General features: G+C 43.6%; 1 protein-coding gene across 3 annotated transcripts in view; it reads left to right on the top strand.

The window, feature by feature from the left end:
- Positions 1-11,894, top strand: part of VPS53 (VPS53 subunit of GARP complex) — a 138,398-nt gene that overhangs the window by 70,741 nt on the left and 55,763 nt on the right. For all 3 annotated transcript variants that reach the window (XM_025851566.2, XM_025851565.2, XM_073879314.1), the window contains 2 exons: positions 1,215-1,316; positions 7,644-7,738. In XM_025851566.2, coding sequence (XP_025707351.1) covers positions 1,215-1,316; positions 7,644-7,738 — 197 coding nt within the window. The remainder of the gene's footprint in view (positions 1-1,214; positions 1,317-7,643; positions 7,739-11,894) is intronic.

The raw sequence follows: 11,894 nt of genomic DNA, 5'->3' as shown, positions 1-11,894 counted from the left end.
TGTGTGTGTGTGTGTGTGTGTGTGTGTGTGTGTATACACACACCACCTCTTCTTTATCCATTCATCTGTTGATGGACATCTTTGCTCTTTCCATAGTTTGGCTATTGTGGACATTGCAAAGAGCCATTTCTTGACCCTTCCCCTCATCCCCAGCACCAGCCAATCCCTTTTCTCCTCCTTGTCCACTTAATTTTCTTTTAGCTCCCTGGCATAAACAACATCTTGGGGCCAAATTTGTACAAAAAATTCCCAAGAGCTGCCTCGATTCTGTTGCTGCACTGAATTATCATCACCAGTGTCCCTTATACGTGTAATGTGCTCCTTGCTGCCTTTCACACCCCTTTTTTTTTTTCCGCACCCTTTATCACATCTGATCCTTCTGGTAGTCCTGTAACTGCAACCTTATGCAACAGATGAGGCTGCTCTGGCCAGGAGAAGTTAGGCAATTGGCCAGCGCTGTGGAACTGGAGCTAAAACCCACACCTCCTGCCCCCAGCTTTCTCATTCCAGCCTGTGGTCCCACTCAATGACATGTGTTAACAGAGTGGTCAAAATCAGGTCCTGAGAACTAATCTTTCCCGAGGAGATTCTGTTGTGTTTGTTGTAATGAGACTTATTTGGAAAGAGACTTCTGTCTATAATCTAGAACACATAAGATTAGCTTTATAGTTTGTTCTTGAATTCCAACCCATCCAGCGTTTTGATTGATTCATATTTAGGGAGCACCTAGGAAATTCCAGGCACCCAGATATAGGAAGGGGAACAAGACAGGCATGATCCCTTGCCATCATGGAATCTAATGGGGACAAGACAAATAAATGGACAGTTGTGATATTTTAATAAATACCTGGGTAGGTGGACATACTGGGTGGGATGGAAACATGTAGCAGGGACATCTGTCCCAAACTTAAGAGATGGGGAAGGCTTCCCAGAAGAAGAGACTTCTAATTTGAGGGCTGAAGGATGAATGAGAGTTTTAGCCAGACTGGAATTGGGGGGGGGGGGGGTGGGCAATAGGTTTTAGGAAGATGGGAAATAGTATGAAGGCTGGGAGGTAAGAATGTTGTCCGTGCTGTCTCAGTCCTTGCTCATTATATCAGATTTAGATTTCATGATTTAGGGGTTGCAGAGACTCGGAAAAAGCAGATCAATGGGGAAAGGTATTGAGAATATGCTCAGAAAATACTTATCTCTTTCTCACGTCTTCTTAACAGAAAAAACTCGAGTCTCCACCCCCATCCACCAATCCCTTCCTGGAAGATGAGCCAGCACCAGAGATGGAGGAACTGGCGATGGAGAAAGGAGATTTAGATCAGGTAAGTCCAGGTTGCCTTTCCACGTGCCTCCTACCTAACGTTTGCTTCTGAAAATGGGTCTTCCCCCTCCACAAGTGGCCCTTTGACCATTGAGCACGTTCAGAGATTACAGCTCCGGTGGTCTTTATAGAAAGCCCTTATCTGAAGGTGCATTTTGAAAACAGAGTGAGAAAGCAGCCTTTCCTGCCCACCTCTGTTCCCAAAGAGTTTCCCTGCTGGAACGAGCAACCCGCACAAGCTTAATTGGTCCATGCAGTGCGGCGGCAGAACCCTGCCCGCCTCATTCATCATCTCCTGCACCTGCCAGCCTAACTCTCGGTTGGGTTCTCATCTGGCCGGTGACGACATGAGAGAGGCTCGAGGATCCCTGGTGGAATTCTCAGCACCATCAGCTAGGAGAGGCCTCCACTCAGTGCAAGCTGAGCACTTGAGGTCTGGAAGGCATCGGGGAGGCCTGGAAACATCAAGGTGACCACTGGCATATTTGGAGAGTTACTTTTCAGAGCACACTAGCACTTTCATTTCCTTCGGATTTTCTGTCCAACTCTAAATTTCCTCTCCCTTCATCCTATAGAATGGTGTTTTTGTTTCATTGCCATTTTATGACAGAGTGGTTAGAGCAATAAATCAGGCCTTTTCCTGTCTGGATTAGTGATCCTTCTTTTTAATTTTCTACACTTGGCTGCTCGAGGGTTATTTTATAGTGTTGTTTTGCTCCAGACACCACTGAAAGGGAGGCTGGCCGGGAAGACCAGCCTGGGAACCCCATAGCCATGAACTTGCCTGTATTCCTCACACGGAGAGGGTAGGTGTACAATCATTTCCAGGAGCAGTTCTGAAGTGTTGCAGTAAAATGTGTCTGCTCCACTGATTAAATAATTGTAATAACATGGATACCTCACGTTTTTATGGGCTTTATAATTTCAAAGTCTTTTATGTGCTTTATTTCATTTCGTCTTCCCAATGCCTGCCTCTCATCTTATAGGGATTTTATATGAGCTACAGTGTGTGCAGCTCAGAGAGGTTGAGTGATTTGCCCAGGGTTACAGAATTTGGGCATGGACGAGCTAGGACTGGAAGCAAGGTCTAGAAGTCAAGAGACTAGAATTCCCACCATGGAGCTCTTGTACTACACCGGGCTGTCTCAGTGAATAGAGGAGGTCACAGAAACGAACCCCATGAATACAGGTGAATGGATAAAACTGGAAGGATGCCTTATGGCTATATCCCAGAGATCTGTGGGATTAGCTATAATTGATTTAAAGCCATCATACCAGCTAGTGTGGGAGATAACAAAAGATTTCTTCTAACTAAAGAAATGCATCTTGCATTTGGGGAGGAAGGGAAAGGAAGGAATCTGGATGTAGAGCTCGTTCTTCTGGTGTGTCTTCCACCCACACTCCATCACCTGCACCCTTTGAGCTTGCTTTGGGTTGTAGTACCGTGTTCGGGGCCTTGTGTCTTCCCAGTGCCAGTGGCTGTCATTGTCCTTGTGCTGGCATGAAAAGTTAGCCCTTCAGCTAGTTATCTCTGGATATCATTAAACTGGATTATAATAGAGGCCCCTATTACTACAAATTGTGTTTACTAGATAAAATATGATTTGTCTCTCTCATGGAACTTTTTGCTCATCCTGGAAGCTAGAGGTTATTGTTGTAAGGGCCAAGACTGCTCATTCTAAGGACACAGAGCACAGATACAGGGGGTAAAGCAGAGGCAGACTCTGGTCTGCCATTAACTGACCACGTAGTAGGTTTTTACTCTCTCTAGACTTGCCTCATGTTTTCATCTTTAGACAAAGCCCGTGGTTTTCAAACTATATTCCTTGGTGCCCCATCACATGTCTCTGTGGGGTGTTGGGAGGAGACCAGGGCTCTGACTCCCTCCAAACAGAGCAGTTCTGTTCTGAGTCACTTTTATCATGGAATCCAGGTAAAATTTCTTTCGAGCCAAGGGTTTGAGATCTGTTGAAAAAAAAATATCAAAAACCCCTGGACTAGATGACCTACCTGCAGTTTCGTGGGTTGTTACTTATTAGCAATGACACCTGGACACCATCCCCAGCCTCCCCAGCACTTGTCTTGCTTGTGGTCCATTAGGGGGCAGCTCCAGGATCTCCCTCTTCCTGGCCACTTACTGGCTTCTGGAGTTGGGTTTACAGGAAGCGCAGGAGCCCCGTGGGGCCTTAGGGAGGAAGTCCACAGGAAGCTAGGGGTGAGCTGAGCCAGAGGTGTGGGGGAAGGCCCCCAGCGGTCGTCTGGGGTTACCCAACCCATTGTGTCACTGCAGTAAGTAGACAGTTGGCCCTCAAGGGCAGGGTCCCTCCCTGCTCACTCCTGCAGCGTAGGCTGTTGAGAAAGGAGTGTGAACTTGAAAAAAGGTATTTAGTTTGAGCCACCAGTTGCCAACACACTCCCAGTGATGAAAAAATGGCATCTGAAAGGGGACTGAGGGTGCTCGAAGAGAAAGGGAGAAGAAATAAGGAATTTCTGGTTAAAAAATGTACCCTTCTGGTGATCCAAGCAGTTAGATTTAATCTGTTTACATTGGATGGTAATAAAAGGAAATGGGGCCAGCTGCAGAGCTCCTTACTGTGACAACAGTAACCTTCTATTATTCCCTCAAACTCGGGAGGAAATAACTGAAACATCTGCGGCTCTTGGATAGAATTCACACACTCAGACAGGCAGCCCAAATGCTACTGCTAAATGCCTTTGGATGTTCTTTCAGCAGAGACTCAACCCTTTGGGGAGCCAGACAGTGCACAGGGAGACGCCAGTGTGAGCTGAAATTCCAGCACCTCTTATCTAAATAGGAACAGAGTCACCAAGCAGCTATAAGCTGGAGGCAGCCCTGTGGGGAAAAAAGCAAAAAGGAAACTTTGGGCAGTCCCTCCCATTGTTCCCCTTTTGCTTCCAGCTCACACAAAAAGCGCTGCAAGGGACCTGGAGCTGTGGTGTAGGGTGTCCCCTCACTGCCAGGAGTGGCATTAGTGGGCAGAGGCAGGGCGGAGTGGTCACCTGCCTGTAGGGCTGGGACACCCACACTGTCTGATGATGCAGCTATCTGGGTGCCAAGTTCAGAGTGCTCTGCGGGGCCTCATCAAGCACACGGTCTGGGGAAGACTGGCCGAGATGACTTCATTGGAACAGCATGGAGCTGTTTTCTTTTATCACTTAGAATCTGTCTCTTACATATATTCTGAATGAGCTCCTCAGACTTCTGTAGGCCCAGATTTTTATTGTATATCACCCTTGCACATACGTAAAAAGGAAAATAGTAGCAGAATAAATAGGTTAAGATATCCCTAAAATCACTTCACGTTCAGGGTCCAACTTTCCTGTACCACTTTTTAGAAAAAACTTTGTGTTTTGAAATAATTATAAACTCATAAGTAGTTGCAGAGTACAGAGAGGTCCCGTGTACCCATCTCCCAGCTTCCCCCAGTGGTGACAGCTACCATAACTATAGTGTGGTCTTAAAACCGTGAAATTGATGCTAAGCCCTGTTTTACTCAAGCACAAATGCCCGTGTTTTCCCACACTGCTGCCCTCCGGGCTTTCCAAAGTGTTGGTGACGTGCCCTTGCTTAAGGGCTCCACAGTTGTCTCTGGGGTTATCTGCCAGGCCGTTGGCACCCATCTCCCAAGCTTTTTGTTGTTATTTTTTACTTTTTTAAAAGAAAATACCTAAATTAGAGAAGAGTTTTAAGAATATTACAAGAACTCTCAAATATCTTTCACCTGGGTTTACCAGTTGTTAACATTTTGCTACATTTACTTTACCATTTCCTTTTTTTCCACCCCCATTCCTCCTCTCCCTCTCTCTCGCCCTGTCTTCGCTCTCCCTCTCTCTCTCTCTCTCTCTCTCTCTCTTTTGGAATAGTTTGTAAGTTAGCATATATCATGTCCTTTACCTCTAAATATTTCTGTATGTATTTCCTAACAGGAAAGCCATTCACTTAAATTACCACAGATCAAAATCAGAAAATGTAGTATCAGTACAGTACTACTATCTAATTTATAGAGCTTAAATTTCATAATGTAGCCATTCTAAAGTGATAAACTAAAACAATGTCAGTAATTGGAAAATTGCACATAAATTGGTAAACAAAGCCAAATACAAAATACTTGATTTAAAATATGTTGATTTAAAACATGACAACATTCTGTATTATATAAACTCCCAATTTATAATTACCAGAAGCTATCCTGTAGACATGTGAATATTTTTGGCACAAGAAGAAAATATAAATAAAGGGGATAATTATAATCCTTACGATGACTATATTTTATTAATAAAAAGATATCTGGGTATTGTGGCTATAGTTTTCGATTCTAAAATCAGGATATCTGGTCTTATATAAGTTAGACAAATCACATTTGTCTATTCATTTAACAATCACCTTATTGAAAAGAATGAAATAATAAAAAAATAGATAACTGATTCAGAAAATATAGAACAATTGGGTAAGGACCACCCCTACACAGCCATTTTACTACATCATGGATCCACCATTTTAAACTGGTGGGAGTGTGGGAGAAACTCCCAGGGTATCTGTGAAATGAAGTGGAACTTTAGATCCAGCCAAATCAAACTCAGTGAACCCAGGCTGGGGAGTCTCTTGGGGGCTCAGCCTCAGACCTGACTTTGGCGGTAGCTTCTGAATGATAAGGAAAATAGCCTGATTGTAATTATTTTAGACCAGAGTTTCTAAAAATCTTGCAAAAAAACTTAAAGACATGGAACTCTCCGAAGGTGATGAGGGGAGAGAGCTAAACAGGAGATTGAAGGGGATATGTCTAAGGTTGACATTTAATTTTTGGTGTTCATTTCCATATTTTACAGATGCTTTTAACCATTACAGTGTTTTATTTTTAAAAGTTACTAGGAGAAGGGAATCATTATTCTGTTTGTCATTAGGGACTTAGTTTTTCCTATATTTATTAAAAGATATGAACAGTTCAATCCAGCAAGTATGCTGTGGGTATCAATTTAGGCCCAAATTGTACTCTAGTATAAACCCCAGCAAGGGCTCAGGATCCTTTTGTTGGCATTTGACGATAAATAGAATTGACTTTTTTTAGAAATAGAAAGAGATATGTAGGCGGATCTTTGCTTAGTTTTTAGATATTTTGGAAAAGAAATTAGGAAGCAAATAGAGTTTTTAAATGCTTGCCTACCTAGATGTCCTGTATATCAGCAGTTTTTGGGTATCAGCTGAGGACCAGTGCTGGCCCTGTTTTACAATGGTCCAAGGCAAACAATAAAGACAAAACAGCCCGCCTGCCTGCCTATCTGTCTGTCTGTCTATCTATATATCTATCTATCTGGTATAAGGTCACCAACTGTCTTTTCATAGGAAGGACTGCCCTCATGCTGCTATTTTCTCCCGATAAAATGTTTGGGTGTAAAATACTCTTAGGGACTCGTGAGAATGGAAAGTGGCAAAACAAAAAGTTAGCAAGGCGATGTTGGTCCTTTACCGTTCTTTTTCTTGCATTTACTCGTCAGTGCAATTCAACAGTCTGGGAACCATCACGGCAAAGCAGTGCTATAGTAGAAAGAGTTCTAGTTCAGGAGATAGGAAACTTCACCGTGTGCCTTTGGGCAGGCTGCTAAAAGCCTCTGAGGCTTCCTTTCTCTAGGTGTGAAATAGTAGTAATAATTCCTACACCAAGGGTTGTTGTGAGGAATAGATGAGATGTTATTTCATGTTAAAGTGCTTGGTCCATAAAAACAATTGCTAAATGGAGGCTGTCAAAAATAGATCCCATGAAAGCACTTTATAAATTCTAAAGCACTGTACAAATATAAATAAGGTACTGTTACTAGCTAGGATTCAACACTTTAAAACATCAGTCTGATGATGAATAGCTTCTAGGGGCGCCTGGGTGGCTCAGATTGTTAAGCATCTGCCTTTGGCTCAGGTCATGATCCCAGGGTCCTGGGATCGAGCCCCACGTCTGGCTCCTGGCTTGGCGGGGAGCCTGCTTCTCCCTCTCCCCTGCTCATGCTCTCTCTCTGTGTATCTCTCTGTCTCAAATGAATAAATAAAATCTTTTAAAAAAAAAAAGAATAGCTTCCAAATTGAAAGCACATGTGTTATCAGAGTAGCAGTAAATCTTTCACCATCCCGGGCAAGTCAGTGATGGCTCATTATTGTTCACAAACTGGCGTGAATCATAATGCAAGACACAGCCCCAATTCAGTTACATTGAGTGCTTCTCATCTACATCAGGAGTAAACTTTGAAGGGATGTATTCTTTGAAACTGCTTGAAAACTTGCAAAGATAGCTAAAGCGTAGCTTTTTTCCCCCCTTTACAGCCAAAGAAGCCGAAAGCCCCAGACAATCCATTTCATGGCATTGTTTCCAAGTGTTTCGAGCCTCATCTCTATGTGTATATTGAGTCCCAGGACAAGTGAGTAATGAATGTTTTGCTGTTTTCTACTGCATTTCTCCTTCCTTTGGTCATGGTTGGGCCTCACAAGGGCACAACTCCTTCCAGAAGCTGAGGGAGAGACTTGGCAGGCCTCCTGTGACCCTCCCTGGAAACCTTCTAGGGTTATTTTTGTATCTTGTGAATGTTATCATTCATTGTATCCATAAATCGTAGAAGCCTGAGTTTGACTCTAATAAGGTCCCAAATGGATCCCAACAACCCCTTCCTATGTGGGCACTGAACTCTTCTTACATAGCTACACAGGCTTGACCATGTCAGGCACTGGAAAATGGAGAAAGAAAGCCTAATCTCTAATATACATGTTTTCAAATATAATTTGTTTAGGTTTTCATTTTGAAATAATTTAGACTTACAAAAAAGTTACAGAAAATTCTCATAGATCTTTCCCCCAGAGAATGCTACCATTTTATGCATAATCACAGTTATCAAAATCAGGAGGGTAACATTGTCCCTTGAATGTCCCATGAATGTCCACTTTCTGGCCCAAAATCCCACCATGCCTTTGGTTGTCAGGTCTCTTTAGTCTCCCTTAACCTTTAATACTTGCCCAGTCTTCTGTTTGTCTCTCATGACCTTCAGTACTGACAAGTTATTTTCTACAGTGCCCTCAGTTTCAGTTTGTCTGATGTTTGCTCTTGATTAAATCCAGATTATGTGTTGCGGGCAAGTATACCATGCAGGTGATGTTGTGTCCCTCTGGGTACGTCATATCAGGAGGCACATCATGTGGCTGTGTCCCATTACTGGTGATGTTAACGTTGATCACTTGCTTAAGGTGGTGCCTGCTAGCTTTCTCTGCTGTGAAGCTGCTGTTTTTCTTTTTGTAATTAATAAGTATCTCGTGGGAGGATACTTGGGACTATGTGAATATCCTGTTTCTCCTCACACTTTTCCCACTCATTTTGACATCCTTGATGATTTCTGCCCAAAGCAGTTACTACTGTAGTGTTTGCCAAATGTTGATTTTCTGTTTCCATCATTTTCTGCTCTATTGTTAATTGGAGTTCTTCTGTAAGGAAGCACTTCCTCTCCCCCGTGTGGGTGTGTATTTCTATCAGTATGGACTGGTGGATTCTTGCTTTCTTTTATGGAAATAGAAGAAAAAGAAAATAAAATTTTCTTTTAAATTATCAACCATTTAACATATATACTTTTTACAAACTCAGGAGTTCTGAAAATTTTCACAAAGCAGCCCACTGCAGCCAAGTTTCTCACGGTCAGAGGAGTATCTTCAAATTCCAATGTCCGTTATTCATGCAAAGGAGGAAGACCCCTCCTCATCCCTGAACCTCTGTCCCCAGCCACAGGAACTGGTGGAGGCCTTTCCACACTGGAAGGCAGATTTTGGAAAGGTCAGGTTTCTGGAGACAGACTGGCCCCAGCTCTGAGATGAGGCCTTGTAGCCTGAAGAATGCACTTGGGAGGACCAGACAGACAGTGGCTCAGGCAGGGAGCGCAGTAGTGGCTGTGAGAAAGTTCTCTAAGGGAGTTCTCTGGGAAAGCATTTAGGTGCTGAAATTTAGTCCTTTTTTTTTTTTTTTTTTTTGTAATGCTTCTTTGTGGATTAGCAAATTCTTGTTTCCAAATATGTTTCAGAGAGAAACCATAAGATTAAGAGACTGTTTCAAGTGGAATCACTACATGGAACATTATTATTATTCTCCTATTTTATTTTGTAGATTGTATCTACTCTTTTTGTCCCCAATCACAAAATGTTTCATAGTAAAGTCATAGAAAATGAACTTTGTAGAAGAGCTTCCATGTTAATAAAAACAACCTCCTGAGGCGCCTGGGTGGCTCAGTCATTAGGTGTCTGCCTTCGGCTCAGGTCATGATCCCAGGGTCCTGGGACCGAGCCCCGCATCTGGCTCCCTGCTCCGTGGGAAGCCTGCTTCTCCCTCTCCCACTCCCCCTGCTTGTGTTCCCTCTCTCGCTGTGTCTCTTTCTGTCAAATAAAATAAAATCTTTTAAAAAACAAAACCTCCTGCCCACCATCCTCCCCCAAAGAAGAGTTGCTTTCATGTTTTGCCTTGTAAAGCCAGTTCACCTCTCCTCCTGTTTATCCGTTGGGCTTATATCCGAAGGTTCACAGAAAGGCAGTAATTACTTATTGCTGTTTGCTCCTTTGGAACACCCTGTCTTCTGTGTGAAAAAGTTCTTTGGGGCGCCTGGGCAGCTCAGTTGGTTAAGCGACTCCCTTAGGCTCAGGTCATGATCTCCAGGTCCTGGGATCAAGCCCTGAGTTGGGCTTCCTGCTTGGCAAGGAGTCTGCTTCTCACTCTCTCACTCTCTCCCCCGCCCCCCTTCCCCATCATGCGTTCTCTCTCTGTCTCTCAAATAAATAAATAAAATCTTTAAAAAAATTATTTATCAGGAAGTTAATAAAGACGCCTGGAGGAGCAAGTAAAAGATCTGTTATTTATCTATGAGATTACACAGGTCTTGAGCAGCCCACCTGGATGACTGTTTTTGGACAAAGCCTGTTCTTCCCTCATCAACCCAAATTCTTATTTTTAGAAAGGTTTAAAAGCTGTTGGATCCAGAGTTTAAAGTGCATATCTGAGATAACCATGTACTTTCCCCAAACCTACCTGGTCTAGAGAGTCATTTTTCTGAATTATCATAATTCTGGTATCTACTCTTTTCACATGGCCTTGATTCATATAAAGTGTACTCATTGTTCATGATGCTTCGGGCAGAGAGCCAGACCTCCCTTCCTTAGGGACTCTCCATTTCTCTATGAAAAATGAAGTGCTGGCCACTCATCCTTCCACTTGGCCTCACTAGGATGTTTCCACAGCACCGGGGAAGTAGCAGAAGCTACTCATAGGAGAATTGCGTAGGTTGTGCTGTTGTCGCTCCAGAATAAGCAGCAAAGGCTTGAAGTAGAAAATAGAGTCCAAGAAATCCATTTCCTCATCTTTTAAAGCAGAGAATCAGACAAAATAATGCCTAAAGCGGTGGCTATTAACCTTTTTTGAGTCATAGATCCCTTTGAGAGCCCAATGAAACTGTAGACTCTTCTTGCAAAAAAAAAAAAAAAAAAAAAAAAAATTCACATAAACCCACACACTATCTTGAGTGCAATTTCAAGGGGTTCTACAAAACCCTTCCTCCCTTTTATCCAAGACTCCTAAGGGAAGAAACTCAGGTGGGGGACTGATTTTGTATGTATTTCATTCTTGTAGCTCTGACTCAAAGATCTGCAAGGGAGGAAAATCTTAGGCCATTCACAAGCTCCCAGATGACAGAGACCCAACACAGTGTAGTGGAAAGAGCGTGGGCCTGGATGCCAGACAGACCTGGATTTGAGTCTGAGTTCTGCAGTCACTAGCCTGGGACCTCAAGCATGGTACTCAACCTCTCAGAGTTGGTTTTGTCCTCTCTCCAGTGCAGTTAGTGGCGAGGATGAGATAAGAGGACATGTTGGCACTTGGCACGAGTGGTCAGGAGCTGTGCCTGCCCTGCCCGCCCGGTGCCCTTGTCCCAGACTCGTCAGTGGTTGGGTGGCCTGATCAGTATTGCCAGCTTTCTGTTGGGCCTGGCATGGGGTCCGCCAGCCTCCCACCTACCCAGGGAAAGTTCTGGCAGCACCTGAGCCAGCCAAAAGCCAAACAGCAGTAGGACTGCAGAGCCGGGACCTAGGGAGGAGGAAGGAAGTAGGGATATCCCCAAAGCCATCTCCTTAGCAGAGTCGGCTGAGCTGTCCTTGTATGCTTTAAGCGGCTTTCTCAATTTTTGTTTATGTTTCAGAAGGAAGTTTGGATAACTTTTACTCTTGGGAATGTAGTGATTTTTCTCTGGCTGACTCTTGGAGAAGAGATTTCTCAGCATAGACACTTTCTTCAAATTGCAGGCAAGAGTGCCCCCATTACTCCTCAGGACTTCAGTCTGTGTTTCCTATAAATAAGCACGCAGTCTACCTACCCACAGTACACCTATCAACGTCAGGAAGTTAACTTGATCCATTAGTACCATTTAATTCATAGATGCCACTCCATTTCGCCAGTGGTCCCCGTCATGTTTTTTCTCAATCCAGGATCTGTGCCAGGACCATAGGGTCCATATACTTGTCATGTCTCTTTGGTCTCTTCAATCCAGAAAAACAACTCAT

The sequence above is a fragment of the Callorhinus ursinus genome, unplaced genomic scaffold (genome assembly GCF_003265705.2).
Source record: "Callorhinus ursinus isolate GAN/ISIS: 27379988/994484 unplaced genomic scaffold, GSC_fseal_2.0 scaffold34, whole genome shotgun sequence".
Taxonomy (NCBI): domain Eukaryota; kingdom Metazoa; phylum Chordata; class Mammalia; order Carnivora; family Otariidae; genus Callorhinus; species Callorhinus ursinus.
The sequence above is the reverse complement of the archived record's forward strand: the minus strand, read 5'-3'. Positions and strand labels throughout refer to the sequence as shown.